This window comes from Vulpes vulpes, chromosome 5, assembly GCF_048418805.1.
Source record: "Vulpes vulpes isolate BD-2025 chromosome 5, VulVul3, whole genome shotgun sequence".
NCBI lineage: Eukaryota > Metazoa > Chordata > Mammalia > Carnivora > Canidae > Vulpes > Vulpes vulpes.
Window position 1 is genome coordinate 64,271,016 of NC_132784.1, and position 20,547 is coordinate 64,291,562.

The 20,547-nt window shown below is 39.2% G+C and overlaps 1 protein-coding gene across 3 annotated transcripts in view; it reads right to left on the reverse strand.

The window, feature by feature from the left end:
* MAJIN (membrane anchored junction protein) overlaps positions 1-20,547 on the reverse strand; it is a 33,727-nt gene that overhangs the window by 12,478 nt on the left and 702 nt on the right. For all 3 annotated transcript variants that reach the window (XM_072758379.1, XM_072758378.1, XM_072758377.1), the window contains exons 2-4: positions 17,459-17,631; positions 12,026-12,143; positions 2,504-2,549 (exon numbers count right to left, since the gene is read on the reverse strand). In XM_072758379.1, coding sequence (XP_072614480.1) covers positions 2,504-2,549; positions 12,026-12,143; positions 17,459-17,615 — 321 coding nt within the window. In that variant the 5' untranslated portion in view covers positions 17,616-17,631. The remainder of the gene's footprint in view (positions 1-2,503; positions 2,550-12,025; positions 12,144-17,458; positions 17,632-20,547) is intronic.

Consider the following 20,547-nt stretch of genomic DNA (forward strand, 5'->3'; position numbering starts at 1 on the left):
TCTGTGTTCTTGCATAGTCTGTTCCCTCTGCCTGAAATGCCCTTTCTACTAATCAGCCTATGTCCAAATCCTACCTATCCTTTAGGGTCCAGTTCAAAAGCTAGTTTCAAAGTTTCAAACTTCACAGTAGTTAGTCTTGAGTCTTTACTACATTCTATCCATACTTTATGTTTATTTTTTATGAAGAAATCTCCTTGAGCTAGAATATATACCTGATTTATTTTAGCATCCTTTCTATTTTAGCATCCTCAGTAAATGTATACTGAATGAATGAATAATACTGGTATTTATTGATATATAATTTTACTTTAGCTTAAGCCCAATCTTTTCTTCCACTCTCTTAAAATCTTAATTGATTAGTCTCTAATTAATCCATGCTTATTAGTATATATCAATTAAACAATTTGGTATCATAAAAAGACTACTGGATTTCTATGGGGAAAACATCTGAATTTCAGTCTTAGCTTTGTCATTTCATCTCTCTAAGCCTCAATTTCCTTGTATTAGGGCTCACAGAAGGTGCCTTATTTATCTTTGTATTCTCTGTACTATCATAGTACCTGGCTTATAATTTTAAATTTTATTTATTTATAATCTCTATGCCCAGCATGGGGCTTCAACTCATGACCCTTAGATTAAGAGTTGTATGCTCCACTGACTGATCCAGCCAGGAGCCCCTGGCTTATAATTTTTTTTAAAGATTCATTCATTCATTCATTCATTCATTCATTCATTCATTCATAGAAAGAGTGGGGGGGGCAGAGACACAAGCAGAGGAAGAAGCAGGCTCCATGCAGGAAGTCCGACATGGGACTCGATCCCAGGTCTACAGGATCACACCCTGGGCTGCAGGCGGCGCTAAACCGCTGTGCCACCAGGGCTGCCCCTGGCTTATAATTTTAATAGCTAATATTTATTGATAATCACAATAGCAAGTGTTATTGTTTTTACATTAACAGTCACAGAGACCTCATGAAATAGGCACTTCTACTATCTCCATTTTACAGACAATGAAACTGAGACAACGAGAGGTGAAATAATTTTTTGAGGGCTACACAGCTAGTAACGGTAGAACCAAGATATGAACCCAGGCCCAATGGGGTTCCAGAGCTTACTCTTTTAACCATTAGGCTCACTGCCTATCAACAAACCTTTTCTGAAAAAATAAAAGAGGATGATAACATCTGACTCAAAACTGAGAGTAAGAATGTATAAAAAGCTCTTTGAAAAATCTGGTAGGATTATAAATGTATACAGATGCTACTATTTATTGAGCTACTTACTGTGTGGTAGGCATTGCACACATCTATTTCTAATCTTCACCAGAATCTTGGAAATAGGTATTATTTATCAACCGCATTGACAGGTAGGCAAACAGGCTCAGAGAAAGTAGGTGACTTGCCCAAAATCCCAGTGTGAAGGCAGAACTTAAATCCAGGTGTGACTGGCTCTAAGTTTACACTCTTTCCACTTTACTATGGTGCCTTGAGCTTTTCTCTGCCCAAATTAATGGAAGCAAAGTGAAATAAACTCTGCTCTACTCACAATTAAAATAAGCAGAAAACTGTTAGGGTCTTATATTAAAATAATTATTATTTATAGCAATGTCTGTGAGCTCCTGTAAGAACCTAGTGCATCTTTCAACACTTAACCAAAGAGCTATACATAAATACAATTAAGGCTATGACTCAAAATTTTAGTTTCACGGAGTTTTGTTTGTATATGTCATTGTGTTCAAATTCTTTGAAATACAGCAGTATATGTCTTCATAAATTAGAACAGTCATAAATCACTGAGTTGTGAAGTTAGAAAAGAAATAAACTAGTTTAGCACTCTCATTTTACTAATGAAGCAATTAAGACCACGAGAGAGAATTATTTGCAAGGGGTCGCATGGCTAATCAGTGGCTCAACACAGATGGAATCCAGGGCCAGCACTCAGAGCTCTAACTCCTTGGGCAATGCTTTTATCAATTTACAAAGCTGTTCATTTGCTCAGTCTTCTTCCTGTGGGAGAACCTAAAGCTGGGTAGAAAAGGAATGAAAATGAAGTGGGAATAAAGCAAATTGCAAATGTTTCCAATTAAAGTGAAGACACAGCAGTCTTGTCTATTTACAGTTGAGTTTCCTGAACGTCAAGCCACCAGGCAGTGGTTGGGAGGGTGAGGTTTCCCAGGGCCCTGGAAGGCGGCAGTCCTCCAGAAGCTTTCTCTACGCCAGCTGCCACAAAAGAGAGCTGTAGAGGGCTGGGAACTCTGGTGGAAACAATAGAACTCAGCCTCAAAGATGCTGACACTTCAACTAGGAGAACTGAGAAAGGATACAGGCTTTAATTTCCCTGGAAAAACAGTGAAGTTTCTTTGCAGAGAAAACATGGCAGGGAGAAGCCAAGTGATCAAATGGAGGTTGTGACTCAGTTCACAGGAAATAATTAAAATCTGAATATGGACATATCCTTGGCTTAAAGAATAACTTTCCCAGAAGTCATCTGCTTCTTTCCCTACCTCAAGCTCCTGGACGATGACTTCCTTATCCTCTATTTCTTCCCCTCTAGAAGGTAAAAAGACAAGACATAAGTAAACCAAGAAGGAAAGCTCTGAAGACAGTAGACTTTATTGTCAGTAGAGAAGACAGCAGAGCAAAAATGACACTTCCAGTGAGCTACAGAAACATGACTAAGTAACAGTTGTGTGTGTTGACACAGGGCTCACGGGAAAAAGAGATCACCTAGGTGGTGTGGTCTGAGACTTGGTAGAAGGCTGTACCAAAGTATCTTCTTTAACCAGCCAAGACCTGAAATTCCCATTGTGAGAATTAATAATTTGTTAGACTAGTCGTACTCAAGTGTAGTCTGTGGGCCACCAGGTATCCTCAAGACCCTTTCAAGGGATCTCGAAGGGTAAAACTATTTTTATAGTAATTTATAGTAGATTTTATAGTAGATGTTATTTGCCCTTTTTTTCCTTGTTTTAACATTTCAATCATTACTGCAAAAGCAATGGGGGGCAAAATTGCTGGTGCCTTTGTGCAAATCTAGCCAGTTGCACTAAACTGTACTAGCAGTTGTAATCCTTATTGCCACACGGGGAAAAATATTAAATATAAATATAAAAATAAATCAAATATATTAATAATTTTATAAAATCTCAACCCTTACGTACCTTTTTAATACATTACATGATAAAGTGGAAAGTACTCATAAAGCACTTCTGCTGCATACTGAAATATGATGATTGTCTTGAGGAAAAGCACTTGTGCAACTGTTTAAATTGCAAACTGAACTAGCTGGTCTTTTCATGGAATGTTATTTTACTTCAATGGCCAGCTAACAGACAAACTATAGTTGTTATTTGGATTTAGGAATGTGACATTTTCTCAAAAATGAACAGTGACCTTATTAATTCAAGAAAAGCAACTGAAAGTGTTTGTGTCAATGATAACTTTTTGGGATTTTATGACAGAAAGAGAGAGAGAGAGAGAGAGAGAGAGAGAGGCTCCATGCAGGGAGCCCAATGTGGTACTCGATCTTGGGACTCCAGGATCACACCCTGAGCCAAAGGCAGATGCTCAACCACTGAGCCACCCAGGCATCCCTACTTTTGAAATTTCAAGCAAAAATTTAAACTTTGAAAAATTTCTTTTTTTTTTTAATTTATTTTTTATTTTTTATTTTTATTTATGATAGTCATATATATAGAGAGAGGCAGAGACAAGGCAGAGATAAAGGCAGAGGGAGAAGCAGGCTCCATGCACCGGGAGCCCGACATGGGATTCGATCCCAGGTCTCCAGGATCACGCCCTGGGCCAAAGGCAGGCGCCAAACCGCTGCGCCACCCAGGGATCCCAACTTTGAAAAATTTCTATCCACCACACTGAGGTTGACAACTTTCAAATATTTTAATGTTTTTCTAAGATTGGTAGTGATATTAGCAAATATGATTTTTTGATATTGTATAATGAAATATGTTGACATTTAAATGATCTATATGTCAGTAAACCAGTATTTTTCAAATGACCACAAATCACATTATGTTACAAAATCATTCTAGGTAAAGATTCATTCACAGAACAAGACAGATCGATGGCTTTTAATGTAGCAGAGTTCAAAAAGTTCACTGATATAATTCAGATTCCATATTGCAACTAAACCTTTAAAAAATTACCACATTAACGGGGCACCTGGGTGGCTCAGTTGGATGAGCAACTGACTCTTGATTTCAGTTTAGGTCATGATCTCAGGGTCCTGGGATAAATCTCCACCTTGGGTTCCTGACTTTGTGTTCCTTGCTCAGCATGGAGTTGGCTTGAGATTCTCTCTTTCCCTCTCCCTCTGTGCCTCCCCACCTTGATCGCCCATTCTCTCTCTCTCTAGTCTTTAAACAAACAAACACCTACTGCATTAGGGAAGCCTGGTTGGCTCAGGTGGTTTAGTGTCCAACTCCTGGTTTTTGGCTCAGGTCATGATATCATGGGACATAAGATAGAGCCCCCCAGCCAGACTCTGTGCTGTCTGCTTGGGATTCTTTGCCTCCTCTCTCTCTCCCTCTGCCCCTCCCCCTGCTCATGCATGGGCATGCATTCTCTCTTTCTCTAAAATAAATAAATAAAAAAAAATTTTAAAGACTCTCCTTCCGCCTCTCCACCTGCTCTCTCTCTCAAATAAAATTAAAAAAAAAAAAAAAAACACCTATGTTAAAACAAAACAACTACCATTTGCTAAGTTTTGATGCAGGGTCAAAAGAATATTCACAATGATTTGTGAAATCTATTACCAAATCTCTATGCTTCCCAACTACAAATCTATGTGGGGCTGGATTTTTTTCATATAACTCAACCCCCCACCAAAAAAAATTCACAACAGATTGAATGCAGAAGCAGATATAATCTAGCAGCCTTCTTTTAAACCAGACACTAATGAAATTTGCAAAAATTTAAAACAATGCCAATCTTCTCATTAATATTTTCTCTTAGAAAATATGATTATTGTTAATAAAAATGTGTTAAGGGATCCCTGGGTGGCGCAGCGGTTTGGCGTCTGCCTTTGGCCCAGGGCGCGATCCTGGAGACCCGGGATCGAGTCCCTCATCGGGCTCCTGGTGCATGGAGCCTGCTTCTTCCTCTGCCTATGTCTCTGCCTCTCTCTCTCTCTCTGTGACTATCATAAATTAATAAAAATTAAAAAAATAAATAAAAAATAAAAATGTGTTAACATTTAATGGATGTATTATTATTTTTAAATTGTGGTAAAATACATATAACTTAAAATTTGTCATTGTAACCATTTTTAAGTATACAATTCAATAGTATTAATTACACTCATAACTATGGTGTGCAACCATCACCATTATTTCCAAAGTTTATCTTCCCAAACAGAAACACTGTAATTATTAGTTAATAATTCCCCATTTTGCCTTCCACCTTCCCCCTGGTGACTCCTAGTCTCCTGTGTCTATGAATTTTCCTATTTAATATTTCATAGAAGCAAAAAAATATTTCATAGCAGAGTCATACATTTTTTCTTTTGTTATTGGGTTACTTCACTTAGCATAATGTTTTCAAAGTTCATCTATGTACCTGTATCAGAACTTCATTGCTTTTGCAATTCTTTTTATGGCTAAATACTATTTTATTGTATATATGTATATACCACACATACGAACTGCATTTTGTTTATCCATTCACCAATTTGATGGACACTGTTGTTTCCACCTTCTGGCTACTGTGAATAATACAGGCCTGAACATTGTTTGTACAAGCATCTGCTTGAGTCCCCATTTTCAATTCTTTTGGGCATATACCTAGGAATGAAATTGCTGGATCATATGGTAATTCTATGTTTAACTTTTTGAGGAACTGCCAAATTGTTTTCCATGGCAGGTGCACTATTTTATATTCCTATCAGCACTATACAAGGCTTCCAATTTCTCCACATCCTTGCCAACTGCTATTTTGCTTGCTTTTTTTTTTTAATATAGCTATCCTAGTAGGTGTGAAGTGGCATCTCATTGTGATTTGGATTTGCATTTCCCTAGTTACTAATGATATTGAGCATCTTTTCATGTGCTTGTTTGCCATTCAAATATCTCCTTTGAAGAACATCTATTCAAGTCTTGCGTCCATTTTTAAATTGATTTTATTTTTTGCTGTTGAGTTATACTTCTTTCTGTAGTCTATATATTAAACTCTTATCATATATATGATTTACAAGTATTTTCTCCCATCTGTGGGTTCCCTTTCACTCTATTGATAGTGTCCTTTGATGCACAGTTTTTAGTGAAGTTCAAATGTATCTAATTTCTTTTGTTGCCTATGCCTTTGGTATTGTATTTTAAGAAACCACTGCCAAATTCAGTCATGAAGATTTGTTTCCTCCTAACAGTTTTATAGTTTTAGCTCTTTGATCTATTTTTTTTTAAGATTTCATTTATTTATTCATGAGAGACAGAAAGAGAGAGACGCAGAGACATAGGCAGAGGGAGAAGCAGGTCCCCCACAAAGAGTTGGATGCAGGACTCCATCCCAGATCCCAGGATCATGCCCTGAGCCAAAGGCAGACACTCAACCCCTGTGCCACCCAGGCATCCCTCTTTGATCTATTTTTTAAATGATTTTATTATTGCCCAGTCTGCTAGCATGTTCTTTGGTGGTCCAGAAATCCAGAGAAGTTGTTGTCATTTCATTTTTGGGAGCTCTCAAGCATTTCCCCCCCAACAGGTGAGACTGCAGAAAGGAAAGTCCAAGATGAACATCATGTTTGCAGACACAGTGCTCATCGTTTTTATCTCTGTGTGTATGGCTCTTCTCGCCGAGGGTATCACTTGGGTCCTGGTTTACAGGACAGACAAGTACAAGAGACTGAAAGCGGAGGTGGAAAAACAGAGTAAAAACTTGGAAAAGAAGGGCACCTGGATGGCTCAGTGGTTGAGCATCTGCCTTTGGCTCAGGTGGTGATCCCAGAGTCCTGGAATCAAGTCCCGCATCGGGCTCCCTGCGGGGAGCATGCTTGTCCCTCTGCCTATGTCTCTGCCTCTCTTGCTGTCTGTCTCTCATGAATTAAAAAGAAAGAAGAAAAAAGAAAAGAAAAGAAAAGAAAAGAAAAGAAAAGAAAAGAAAAGAAAAAGAAAAGAAAAGAAAAGAAAGAAAAGAGAAAGAGAAAGAGAGAAAGAGAGAAAGAAAAAGAGAAAGAGAAAGAAAGAGAGGAAGAGAGGAAGGAAGGAAGGAAGGAAGGAAGGAAGGAAGGAAGGAAGGAAGGAAGGAAGAAAGAAAGAAAGAAAGAAAGAAAGAAAGAAAGAAAGAAAGAAAGAAAGAAAGAAAGAAAGAAATCGGGGCCAGTCTGGGTGGCTTAATGGTTTAGCGTCACCTTCAGTCCAGGGCGTGATCCTGGAGACCCGGGATCGAGTCTTAGTCCCACATTGGGCTCACTGCATGGAGCCTGCTTCTCACTCTGTCTGTGTCTCTGCCTCTCTCTCTCCGTTTCTCATGAATAAATAAATAAAATATTTTTAAAAATGGAAATAAGAAGGAAACAATGACAGTCATTTGGTAGACAACACAAAACTGAAAAATAACAACAGGGACCTATCCGAATGAAATCCATGTTTGCAATTGGCTTTTGTTTTACTGCCCTAATGGGAATGTTCAATTCCATATTTGATGGTAGAGTGGCAGCAAAACTACTTTTCACCTCCCTCTCCTATATCCAAGATCTACCTTATCAAAACCTGCTGGGGGATGACACCACAGACTGTTCCTTCATCTTTCTGTATATTTTCTGTACCATGTCAATTCGACAGAACATCCAGAAGATTCTTGGTCCTGCCCCTTCATGAGCTGCCACCAAGCAGGCAGGTGGTTTCTTGGTCCTCCACCTCCTTCTGGGAAGTTCTCTTGAAAACAAGAAGAGGGAATCCCTGGGTGGCACAGTGGTTTGGCACCTGCCTTTGGCCCAGGGCACGATCCTGGAGACCTGGGATCGAATCCCATGTCAGGCTCCCAGTGCTTGGAGCCTGCTTCTCCCTCTGCCTGTGTCTCTGCTTCTCTCTCTCTCTCTCTGTGACTATCATAAATAAATAAATAAAAATTTTTAAAAAAGTAAAAAAAAAAAAAAAAAGAAAACAAGAAGAATCCTGTAATTCCTGTTATTCTTTTCAAATTAAAAAAATTTTAGGGGATCCCTGGGTGGCTTAGTGGTTTGGCGCCTGCCTTCGGCCCAGGGCGTGATCCTAGGGTCCTGGGATCAAGTCCCGCATCAGGCTCCCTGCGTGGAGCCTGCTTCTCTCTCTGCCTGTGTCTCTGCCTCTCCCTCTCTCTGTGTATCTCATGAATAAATAAATAAAATCTTTAAAAAAATTTTTTTAAATAAGTCTGTTGGTTAGATAAATTCAGGTGATGTTTATGTACTGAGAAACAAATAGCATTTTTCTTGTTTGGCTTACATGAATATTTTCTGTGGGATTGACTCTCAAATCTATGCTGTATGCCATGTACCATGGAAGTTGGTTCTCCATGAGCAATTAGAAATCTGGAAGAGGGATCCCTGGGTGGCGCAGCGGTTTGGCGCCTGCCTTTGGCCCAGGGCGCGATCCTGGAGACCCGGGATCGAGTCCCACATCAGGCTCCCGGTGCATGGAGCCTGCTTCTCCCTCCGCCTGTGTCTCTGCCTCTCTCTCTCTCTGTGACTATCATAAATAAATAAATTAAAAAAAAAAAGAAAAAAGAAATCTGGAAGAAAAATTTAGTTTGTGGCATCTTAATTGGAACTATTTGTTGTACATTGTTTCCAAGTCAAGTAAATGACCCAAGATCAATAAATAGGCCAAAAGGTTAGCTAAAAAAGGGGGGGTGGATTTATTATCTACTTAGAGGAGGGAGGAGCAGAGGGAGAGAGAGTCTTAAGCAGATTCCCTGCTGAAAAACAGACCCCAACACAGGACTCAGTCTCACGACCCTGAGATCATGACCTGAGCTGAAACCAAGAGTTGGTCCCCAAACCAACTCTGCCACCCAGGTACCCCTACATCTCTGATCTATTTTTAGTTAAGTTTTGTATACAGTATAGTTAAGGGTCTAACTTCATTTTTCTGAATGTGAATATCCACTCTTCTCAGAACCATTTATTAAAGACACTGTTCCTCCTCTATTGAATGGTCTTGGCATTCTAGTAAAAAACCAACTGACCATAGATGTGAAGGTTTATTTCTGGGCTCTCAATTCTATTCTACAGTCTATAAAGTTGTCCTAATGCCATTACCATATTTTTTGATTACCTGCAGCTTTGTAGTAAGTTTTTAAATTGGGAAGTATTAGTCTTCCAATTTTGTTCTTTTTCAAGATTATTGTGGCTATTAAGGGTCTCTTGAAATTCCCTATCAATTTTTTAGATGAGCTTATCCATTTTCTTAAGTAACTTATAAACAATTTATTAAAAAGTTTGACTTGAGCATCTGCAGTGGTGACTTCAACCTTAACTCTTGGCTCAATACTGATGTAAGTAATCTGTTTAACAATCTCAGAAGGGCTGATCCTCATCAGAAAATGATCCCAAATCTCAGAACCTTCACAAGTTTTTCTTGTAGTGATTCTCAGAGTCTTGGTAGTCATCTGAACTGGTCCTTCTACTTTGAGGTTCTTTTCCTTTGCACCTCTGATCAAGTCAGCATATACCTTTTCCAGAGATTTTTTGTTGTAGCTGGTGAAAGTAATTTTTTTAAAAGATTTTATTTATTCATGAGAGACACAGAGAGAGGCAGAGACATAGGCAGAGGGAGCAGGTTTCCCCCAAGGAGCCTGATGTGGGACTCAATCCCTGTGGGATCACATCCTGAACAGAAGGCAGATGCTCAACCGCTGAGCCACCCAGGCGTCCATAATTCTGGCATTTTTAAAAGATTTTATTTATTTATTCGTGAGAGACACAGAGATACAGAGACACAGGCAGAGGGAGAAGCAGGCTCCCCAAGGGGAGCCCGATGTAGGGCTTGGTCCCAGGACCCTCGGATCACGACCTGAGGCAAAGGCAGATACTCAACCACTGAACCACTCAGGTTCCCCTGGTGAGTGTAATTCTAATTCAATGAATTGCCATCTCTGGTTCCACAAGTGTCTCCCTGGTGTTTTTTTTTTTTAATTTTTATTTATTTATGATAGTCACAGAGAGAGAGAGAGAGGCAGAGACATAGGCAGAGGGAGAAGCAGGCTCCATGCACCGGGAGCCCGACGTGGGATTCGATCCCGGGTCTCCAGGATCGCACCCCGAGCCAAAGGCAGGCGCTAAACTGCTGTGCCACCCAGGGATCCCTCTCCCTGGTGTTTTTAAAAGCCATGGCTGTGGCGTGGTTCCTGACTGACTTGTTCCTTGGCCAGAGTGAACAGTGGTGAGTTAGGAGCAGGAGTGGGGTGTCCAAGGCTCCACTGTAGGTGCAACCACATCTTCCTCAGAGGGCACTTGTCCATTTTTGAAAAATATGCCATTGGGATTTTGATAGAGTTCACTGAATCTGTAGATTGCTTTGTCACCTTAATAATATTAAGTCTTCCAATACACAAACATAAATCTATTAAGTCTTTTATTTCTTTTGGCAACTTTTCACAGATTTTAGTGTGCAAGTTTTGCATTGTGGTTAAATTCATTGCTAATTATTTTTTTTTTCTTATTGATACTATTGTAATCAGAATTTTCTCAATTTTTTTTCAGATTGTTTTGCATACAAATACAACTGATTTTGTGCATTGATTTTTTATCCTGAAACTGCTGAATTCATTGATCAGGTCTAACAGGTTTTTTTCTGTGCATATATGGATTCTTTAGGGTTTTCTACGTGTAAGATCATGTCTTCCACAGATATAGCTGCACTTCTTCCTTTCCAATTTGTATGATTTAATTTCTTTTTCCTAATTGCTCTGGCTAGAAACCAGTACTATGATGAAGAGAAGTGGTAAAAGGGGGCATCCTTGTTTTGTTCTTGATCTTAAGGGAAAAACTTTTGAAGTTTTTCATAAATGAGTGATGTTAGCTGTGGGATTTTCATATATGGCCTTTATCATATTGAAGAAGTTCCCCTCTATGCCTAGTTAACTGAGTGTTTTTATCATGAAAGGGTTCTAGATTTGGTCAAATGCTTTTTTTTTTCTTTTTTCTTTTTTTTAAGTAGGTAGAAGTTTACTGAATACATAAAAAGGGAGCAGCAGGCAGGACAGCAAAGGAGAAGCCATCTACCTTAAATGCCTTTTCTTTATCAATTGGGATGATCATGTGTTTTTTCCCCCTTCATTCTATTAATGCAGTGTATTATATTGTGGTTTTTTTTTATTTTTTATTGGTTGATTTCTGTATGTTGAACCATCATTGCATTCCTGGGGTAAATCCCAGGCATGTAAACAATGCCAATTGTTTTAATGCCAATTAATTTTTTTAGAAATACAGTTCTTTTTTTAAAGATTTTTTATTTGAGAGAGAGAGAGAACAAACAAGGGGAGGGGCAGAGGGAGAGGAAAAGAAAGAATCTCCAGCAGACTCCCTACTGAATACAGAACCTGATGTGGGGTTCCATCTCATGACCCTGAGATTATGACCTGAGCCCAAATCAAGAGTCAGACACTTAACCAACTGAGCCACTCAGGTGCCCCTAGAAATATAGTTATTTTTAATAAAGAGTTATTTGTTAACATTTAATGTTATTTTAGATTAATAAGTATATTATTTTGATTTTTTAAAATCTTTATATGATACATATTGACAGGTATAACCCACATAATCAAAACCTCTTTGGGATCCTCAATAATCTTAAGAGTAAAATGGGATCCTGAGATAAAAAATCTTGAGAACCACTGCTCCAGAGGTATGCCGTCACTAATTTAGAAACTTACATGAATAATAACATATGGAATATAAAATACCTGGGAAAGAGAGTCCTACAAGATGCTATTTTTAGCCAGTCTCATGGACTGAGTGAAGGCAGAGAAGGGATGACCTGTGGAAATGTACTAACCTGTATTTGAAAAGACTACTCTCCTAGCCTTAAAATTACCTGATGTTGTTGCCATATCTAATTTTGAATTTATACACATTGGGTCCTGCATGAAGAAATCTTGTCTCTGGAAACGGGTAGGTGAAGGGTTTTAAACTCATTGCTCCCAAATGATAGCCTAAATAAAAGAGAAATATTAGAGAATTATTAAAAAGTTAAGATGGTTCCTTACCAACTTTATGGTATGGGAAAGACAGCCTGCCCAATCTGTAGCTTCTCTTCATGAGTAAAATGTCCAACACTCAGCACCATTGCCTATGTCCTAGGCTGTTTTTATACTAATCATCTATATTAATCACCTGGGCCATTGTCCTACCTACTTGGGGATGATAGATGGTGGGTAATCTCTCTACTTGAAATCAAAAGACCTGAGTTCAAGTTTGTAGTTTACCTTACAACCTTGGGCAAATCACTTCTCTCATAAGACTACTGATACTAACATCTGACGACTCACAAGGTTTTTGTTAGAATTAAATCTATCTCTCAAATATCTCTTGAATCTATTCTCCTCCCTTGTCCCCACTTTCCCTGGAACCTAGGCCAATGTGAAGAGATCTCAGGTCAAATACTGAAACAATCCAAATGCACCAATAGGTGGCACAATTAGGAAGACCTCTGCTGTTAATTTTAGATAAAGTTAAGGGATAAACACAATTTCTTACCACAGCTAATACAGCAAATAAGGATGTACACTAATGTTTCCCAGTTCTGCTGAGGAACACTCTTTCCTACCTCTCAACCACTCTTCCTCTTCACCACTTGAGACTGCCCTGTGCCATAAGAGTGCCTACCATCCTCCTAGAGCTTACTAGTTTTACTTTTCCTATTCTAGAATCTCTGCTCACTTAAGGTTCTAAGGGAAACTCAGGAAAGGGGAAAGACGAAAAAAGAAGAATGGCATGTCTCTTCTCCTCCAAGAGGGCATTTGGTACACTCAGAAGAATCAAGCACAGTGATTCGTGATTTTCTAAGTCACTAGGACTTTTCTGTGCCTTTTTACTTGAAGAGATAATAAGCCCCATATGTTCTGTCTCTTCATATGAAAGTTTGAGTAATAAATAATGAGATTAGAGATCCAGAGTTCCCAAGGATAAAAACTACCTACACACAAACACAAAGTATTGGTTTCTGAGACAGCTAAGATGGGGCAGACAGAACAGACACAAAGAATAATTTAGGTTTGAACTTAAGCTCAAATATCCCTTAGTTTCTCTGAACCTTGGTTTTCTTACTTATACAATAATAACAACACTAACAACTGTTTGTTTTGCCCTATTCAAAGTGCTTTATATATATTATCTCACTCAATCCTCAGAATAAGCCTGAAATCAATAGTCTAAATTTCATAGATAAGGAAACTGAGGTACTGAGAGATGAAGTAACCTCTCCATAGCTATATGAATGCTGGAATCAGGTTTCAAAATGAGGTAATATAAGGCCAGACTTGATGCTCTTATCCACTTTTCCACTCTGCTTTTATGGGCGGGGGTGGGGGGGTTAGTACAAAAAAATAATACAATGAATATAAAATCATTTTGTAAGTACTAAAATATTATATACAAATAAAGGACTATTTTCATTATTCTTTCCTTCATATTACCCTAGTCCCATTTCTACTCAGGAGGGAAATCTCTTGTATGGTGGAGTCAGGAGATCTATGTGCCCAAAGAATGGAATTTCCCATAATTTCCAAAGTTCATGTCTGGGGCTGCCAGTAAAGAGATATCCCAGTGTCTGATCTCGGCTACTTGGGATTAGAATGACAGGAGGTTGGAGCCAGAACCCATGAGACTATTTAGACTAGAATTGCAGTCAAAAATGAAAAGGAATAGTTGGTGCCAATTGCAAAGTTACCAGAGGGGAAATATTGTTCATATCCTGAAAGAAAAAAAAAAAAAAAAGCTTGCTGTTTCCCATGCCCAAAGCATGGCAAGAACCCAGCTAGATTTGATTGTTTTTGCTGCCAAGGTGACTTTTGTAGCAGGAAAGGAGCCCACCTGGTGAGACTTAGGTTGCTGCCACAAAAATTTAGCTTTCAGTTATTCAGAGGGTTCTCCTAAAATGCAGTCACCTCTGACCACAGACTGAAGTCTGGGGGATCAGAGCAAAGGAAATGAAGAACATTTGCTGGAAATGACAATCCAGCAAGGAAACTTCATGTACTGGGCCACAGCTGGCTGTCTGAAAGAGGTAAAAACAGCCCTCTCTGGCTGGGACCTGCCTGTTAATTGCTGGCTGCCTGCTTCAGAAACAAACACCACACACTAATTCCCTCATTTGAAAATAAAGATTAGACAGCATAATCCAAAAGAACCACATAGTAGTAGTGGTTCAGAGGTTTCACAAGGTTATTTTCCAACTTGAGTACTGTAGTCATGATGACACTATGAAATCTTAACAGATGAAGATGATCATTTTTAGATGATCAAAAAACAAGATGGGTTTAAAACAAAAAAGAAAAGTGTAGAGGCAGTACGCAACAGTTGGAAAGACATAAGATTTGGAATTGGAGGATCAAGGTGTGAGTCCTAGCTCTGCCTCTTATTCGTCATTAGACCCTGAGCATGTCACTTAGCTTCATCATTTCTCAGTTTCTTCACTAACAAATGGGGATCCCATCTACCCCTGGAGTTACTGTGGGATTAAATAAGATTACATTGTAAATAGCACTTCATAAATTCTAGAGTATTGTATAAACATTAGCTGTTTTGATAGATTTGACGTTTCTCTCTTAATGCTTCACTAAAAAAAGCAAATTTAAGAAGAAAACTATATTTAATCTCAGTGCAAAAAGTCTGCAAATCCCAATCAAGAACCTTTCTTTGAAAATTCCCAATAATTAGATTTAAATGACATGTAGGCAATGATGTTAAATTTTTAAAGTTTTTTAGTAATTTTTTTTCACATAAAGAAATATCTGGGTCAGTGCATAGAATCTAAACCAGGGCTGATTGTTATATGAGGATAATGATATTGACTACTGAGATGGAAGGATATGATGAGGAAGTACTGTCACTAAATATATCTGGTGACATTTGATGCAAAAATCCTCCACAGTTAAAGAATAAAAGACTTTCATAAGCATTTATTCAAATTACATTTACTGGGCAGATCTAATATGACAGGCTTTGTGACCACTGAGTATGGGCAACAACATAGAGTATAGAGTATGGGCATAGAGTATGGGCAACATAGAGTATGGCCATAGAGTATGGGCAACAACATAGAGAAATCTCACTGATATTTACTACCCAAGTTTCAGAACTGAGATTGAAGACAAATGACTAGCTTTTCCTTCCACCTTCACAAATCTTTGGTCTCAGAGGTCTGCCTGGGTCTACTGAAGTATATTTAGACTAGAGATTCTATACTAGAGAGTATTTCCAATTAGAGATTCATGGTTGCCTATAGCCTGAAGTGCCCTTTGTTTTAGGGTACGAGAAGAAGTTTAAGTTCGCTCTTCTCATACGAGAAGAAACTGATTTCACCAAAGAGGAAATAACTTCCACAAGGTCATGTGGAACTCAGTATGGAACCAGGCTTAACACTCCTCAAGACTGTTGATTCCTTTGGCCCACATATTTTCCATTACAACACAGCACCCTGTCAGTCACTTTATTAAATTGTAACCCTGGTCACTCTTGTAATTGTGGATAATTCAAGACAAACTCAACCTGGGTACAAAGGCATCAAACCAAAATGTAAGGGATGCCTGGGTGGCTCAGCAGTTTAAATGTCTGCCTTTGGCTCATGGTGTGATCCTGGAGTCCTGGGATTGAGTCCTACATCGGGCTCCCTGCATGAAGCCTGCTTCTCTCTCTGCCTGTGTCTCCGCCTTTCTCTCTCTCTCCGTGTGTCTCTCATGAATAAATACAATCTTTAAAAAAAAAACAGGGATCCCTGGGTGGCACAGAGGTTTGGCGCCTGCCTTTGGCCCAGGGCGCGATCCTGGAGACCCGGGATCGAATCCCACATCGGGCTCCCGGTGCATGGAGCCTGCTTCTCCCTCTGCCTATGACTCTGCCTCTCTCTCTCTCTGTGACTATCATAAATAAATAAAAAAATTTAAAAAAAATAAAAATAAAAAATAATAAAAAATAAAAAACAAAAAACAAAACAAAACCAAAACGTAAGCTTTAGAATTACTTCTTGGGGTTAAAGGGTTACGTTCACATTTGTTTGTCTTCAAGCTCTATTTTTCAAAAGGAACTATTCTCAGTTTCTTCACCTTTCAGGGTGACTAGTATGGCTAATGAAATAATGCAGGTATAATTGCTTATTGTAGTGCTCTACACATAGGTTATTCTTTATTTAAAAACAAAACAAAGAGTTACGATATGGGACAAGAAGAGACTAATCTAAGACTACCCAGGATACTTTCATGCTTATTGATGTCATTCTTTCTCATTAGGTTTCTTCCTACTCTTTAGATACAATCTTTAAAATGCTCTTGGCATTTGTTCAGGAATAGATTTGCCTTTGGAACTGTATCAGAGTTTGTTTTGTTTTGTTTGAGAGAAGAGTAACTAAACCTAACAGAGAGGTAAGAAGATGCACTAAAATCAACCCAAAAGGCCTACTGGACAACTTAACAGACCAGAAAGGAGACTAAATTAATCTCTTAAGCTACCCTTTGCACCTAAGTACCTCTTCCACCTACATCTTAACCATCCTAAAAGCTATCGGAAAAACTACCATTGGTCAATAGGTCCAGAACTGTGCACCTTATTCTAGAAAAGCAATAGAATGGTATCTCATCTCACCATCCTTCCCAGTAGTAGGGCTTGTTTAATGACAACCAACCTATTAGAATTCACATCGTTTTGCAGCACTCTAAACATCCTACCACTCCCAAGAACCCAAAAAGCATTTAAAAAAATTTTTTTTTAATTTATGATAGTCACAGAGAGAGAGAGAGAGAGAGAGAGAGAGAGAGGCAGAGACATAGGCAGAGGGAGAAGCAGGCTCCATGCACCGGGAGCCCAACGTGGGATTCGATCCCGGGTCTCCAGGATCGCGCCCTGGGCCAAAGGCAGGCGCCAAACCGCTGCGCCACCCAGGGATCCCCCAAAAAGCATTTGGATGTAAAACTGCAGGCAATAAAGGACGTTTTATTTTTTGGTTATACCACTGGGTGAGTTGCCCTGAAGCAGTACATGTAAGGAAGAAAAAGTTAAATCAGCGTAAAAAGCATCAGTAGTTTCAGAAGGGCAAATTATGGAGAGAGTATCCTTAGGTAGAGAGAAAGGAATGACTTTCACAATTTTGAGCTAAAAACTCTGAGTCCATGATGTACATATGTCATGGGTCTTAGTGACATTAGACTGATACAGGCAAGTGTGAAAAGAAAGCTTCTAAAATATACAGCTGTGTTCTTGCCATGAAACAATGGCAGATTCCGAAGAAATCAAGTTAATAAGAAAACCAAATTACTTTTTATGGAGATGCCTGGGTGGCTCAGCGGTTGAGCATTTGCCTTTGGCTCAGGTCGTGGTCTTGGGATCTGGAATCGAGTCCCACGTTGTGCTCCCTGTGAGGAGCCTGCTTCTCCCTCTGACTCTGTCTCTGCCCCTTTCTCTCTGTCTCTCATGAATGAATAAATAAATCTTAAAAAAAATTACATTTTATGTAAAGAGAGAAAATTTCACAGAGGAAATTTGAAATATTTTACTAACTTTAATCAATTCTGTTGAGATACAGGGAAGATAAGAACTGTATTTACAAAAAGATATACCTGACTTGAGATCATCATCTTGGCAAAGGTCATACATCAGGATAAGATTAAAACTCATATGTATTGCTAAAGCAAGATAGTCCAGCTGACTATGAACTGGCCTAGACTCCATATTAGCTTCAATTATTTATATTTTACCACCTAAGCCTAGCTCTAAAATAATGAAATAAATTATAACTGCTAAGAAACATAAAGCTTTGTACTTTGAAAAACCATCAAAACCACTGGGATCTAATGGTGAACAAGCCTTAACAAAAACCTCATATTTAAAAGCACATTCAGTGTATATAATGCTTTCCTATCCCTATCTCACAAGATCAAAAAACTTCTATTGAAGTTGGGAGGGCAGATTCAGTTGGCTGAGCGTCTGCCTTTGGCTCTCAGGTCATGATCCTAGCATCCTGGAGTGAGCCCCATATCAGGCTCTCTGCTCAGTGGGGAGTCTGCTTCTCTCTCCCCCTCTCAAATAAATAAAGTCTTAAAAACAAAAGAAAGAAATAAAAAAGAAAGATGAACTGTATAAAGGTAAGAGTAGAAGCAGGGAACCACTCAGGAAGCTTTTGTAGTAGTCCAAGAGAAAGATGCTGCTGATTTTGACTGGAACGTCTCAGTGGTTAGTAAATAGTTGAATCTGGGATATATTTGAGACTGATGGACTAAGTGTGGGATTCAAGGATGACTCTTATGTTTTTAGCCTTTGCTATCATATTAGGTGGATAATGGTACATACCCTTTACTAAGATGAGGAAGGATTCTAGAGAAAGATTTGTGGAGAAACTCAGTCATTTTGTTTTGGTTAAGTCCAAGAAGTCCATTAGACATCTCAGTGGATATACCAAGAGGATGGTCACCTAGTATGCAAGGGATGGAAATCAGGATGGAAATATAAAATTGTTTTCTTTAAAGATTTTATTTATTCCTAAGAGAGACACAGAGAGAGGCAGAGACACAGGCAGAGGGAGAAGCAGGCTTTCTGCGGGGAGCCCAATGTGGGACCCGATCCTGGATCCAAGAATGATGCCCTGAGCAAAAGGCAGATGATGTTCAACCATGAGCCACCCAGGGGTCCCAGAAATACAAATTTAAGTCATCAGTGTTTAGACAGTATTTAAGGCTAGTGAACAGATGAGATCATCTAAGAAGGTATAACCAGAGAAGGGATGAAGGCCTTATTTCTAGTCCAGGTTATGATTTGTGGAGTCTATCCTAAGAGCAATGGGAAGGTACTGAAGGGTAAATGACCACATAGTTGTGAGTTAAAGTATACTATTTATACTTCTTGTTGTAATGTGGGAAATAATCCGGAACAAGAGCAGATAAAAAAAGGACCAGGACCAGCCCGTGGTATGAAGCAGAAGTTAATAAGTAGTCGACTGGTTTGGAAGATGCCTATGAGGCTGTCTAGTTATGATTTGGTGACTTGATGGGGGGTTGGGAGAAAGAACAAAGATGATTCCTAGTGGCTTGAGCAAGTTACTGAAGAGAAAAAAGTGCCACTTTGCAGCCTCTCTGGAAAATAGTGTGGAGGCTCCTCAAGAAGTTAAAAATAGAGCTTTCCAAAGATGCATCAGTTGCGCTACTGGGCATTTACCTCAAAGATACACATGTAGTGCAATGACATAGTAGTCCAATATTCATAGCAGCAATGTTCACAATAGCCAAATTGTTGAAGGAGCCACGACGTCCTTTGACAGATGAATGGATAAAGACAATGGAATATTACTCAGCCATCAGAAAGGACAAATACCTACCATTTACATCAATGTGGATGGAACTGGAGGGTATTATGCTGCATGAAATTAGTCAATCAGAGAAAGACAACTATCCTTTGGTGACACTCCTATGTGTAATAGAACCAATAGTGAAAGGGACCTTAAGGGAAATGGGGGAAACAGAGTGGGTAAAAATCAGAGAGGAAGACAAACTACCATAGACTCCTAACTCTGGGAAACAAAGGGTTGCATAAAGGGAGACGGGTGGGGGGATGGGGTAACCTGGTGATGGGCATTGAGAAGGGCAGGTAATATGATGAGCACTGGGTGTTACACTACATGTTGGCAAATGGAAGTTATTTTTACTTATTTTTTTAAAAGATCCCATTTATTTATTCATGAGAGACAGAGAGAGAGAGAGAGGCAGAGACAAAGAAGCAGACTCCATTCATTTGAGGAATATACAAAAAATAGTGAAAGGGAATAAAGGGGTAAGGAGAAAAAATGAGTGGGAAATATCAGAAAGGGAGACAGAACATGAGAGACTCCTAACTCTGGGAAAGGAACTAGGGGTGGTGGAAGGGGAGCTGGGCGGGGGATAGGGGTGACTGGTGATGGGCACTGAGGGGGGCACTTGATGGGATGAGCACTGGGTGTTATTCTATATGTTGGCAAATTGAACACCAATAAAAAATAAATTTATTTAAAAAAAGAAAGAAGAAGCAGGCTCCATGCAGGGAGGCCAACATGGGACTTGATCCCATGTCTCCAGGATCACACCCTAGGCTGAAGGTGGTGCTAAACCGCTGAGCCACCCAGGCTGCCTGGTAAATGGAATTTAAATAAAACTTTTAAAAGTGCGACTTCCTGGAAAAGGTAGCCTTAGTAAATTTTTGAGGGGACGATATGAAGTCCTTACTGGGACATGCTCAATTTCAAGGTGCCCCATGAGATACCCAGAGAAAGATTTTGGGTAGACTGTTGGGATACTGTGGTAGATTTACTACCAGCACAGGTGCAAATGAAGGAACTAACGTTCAGAAAAACCAAGGATGTAGATGTGTAGATGTGCATCT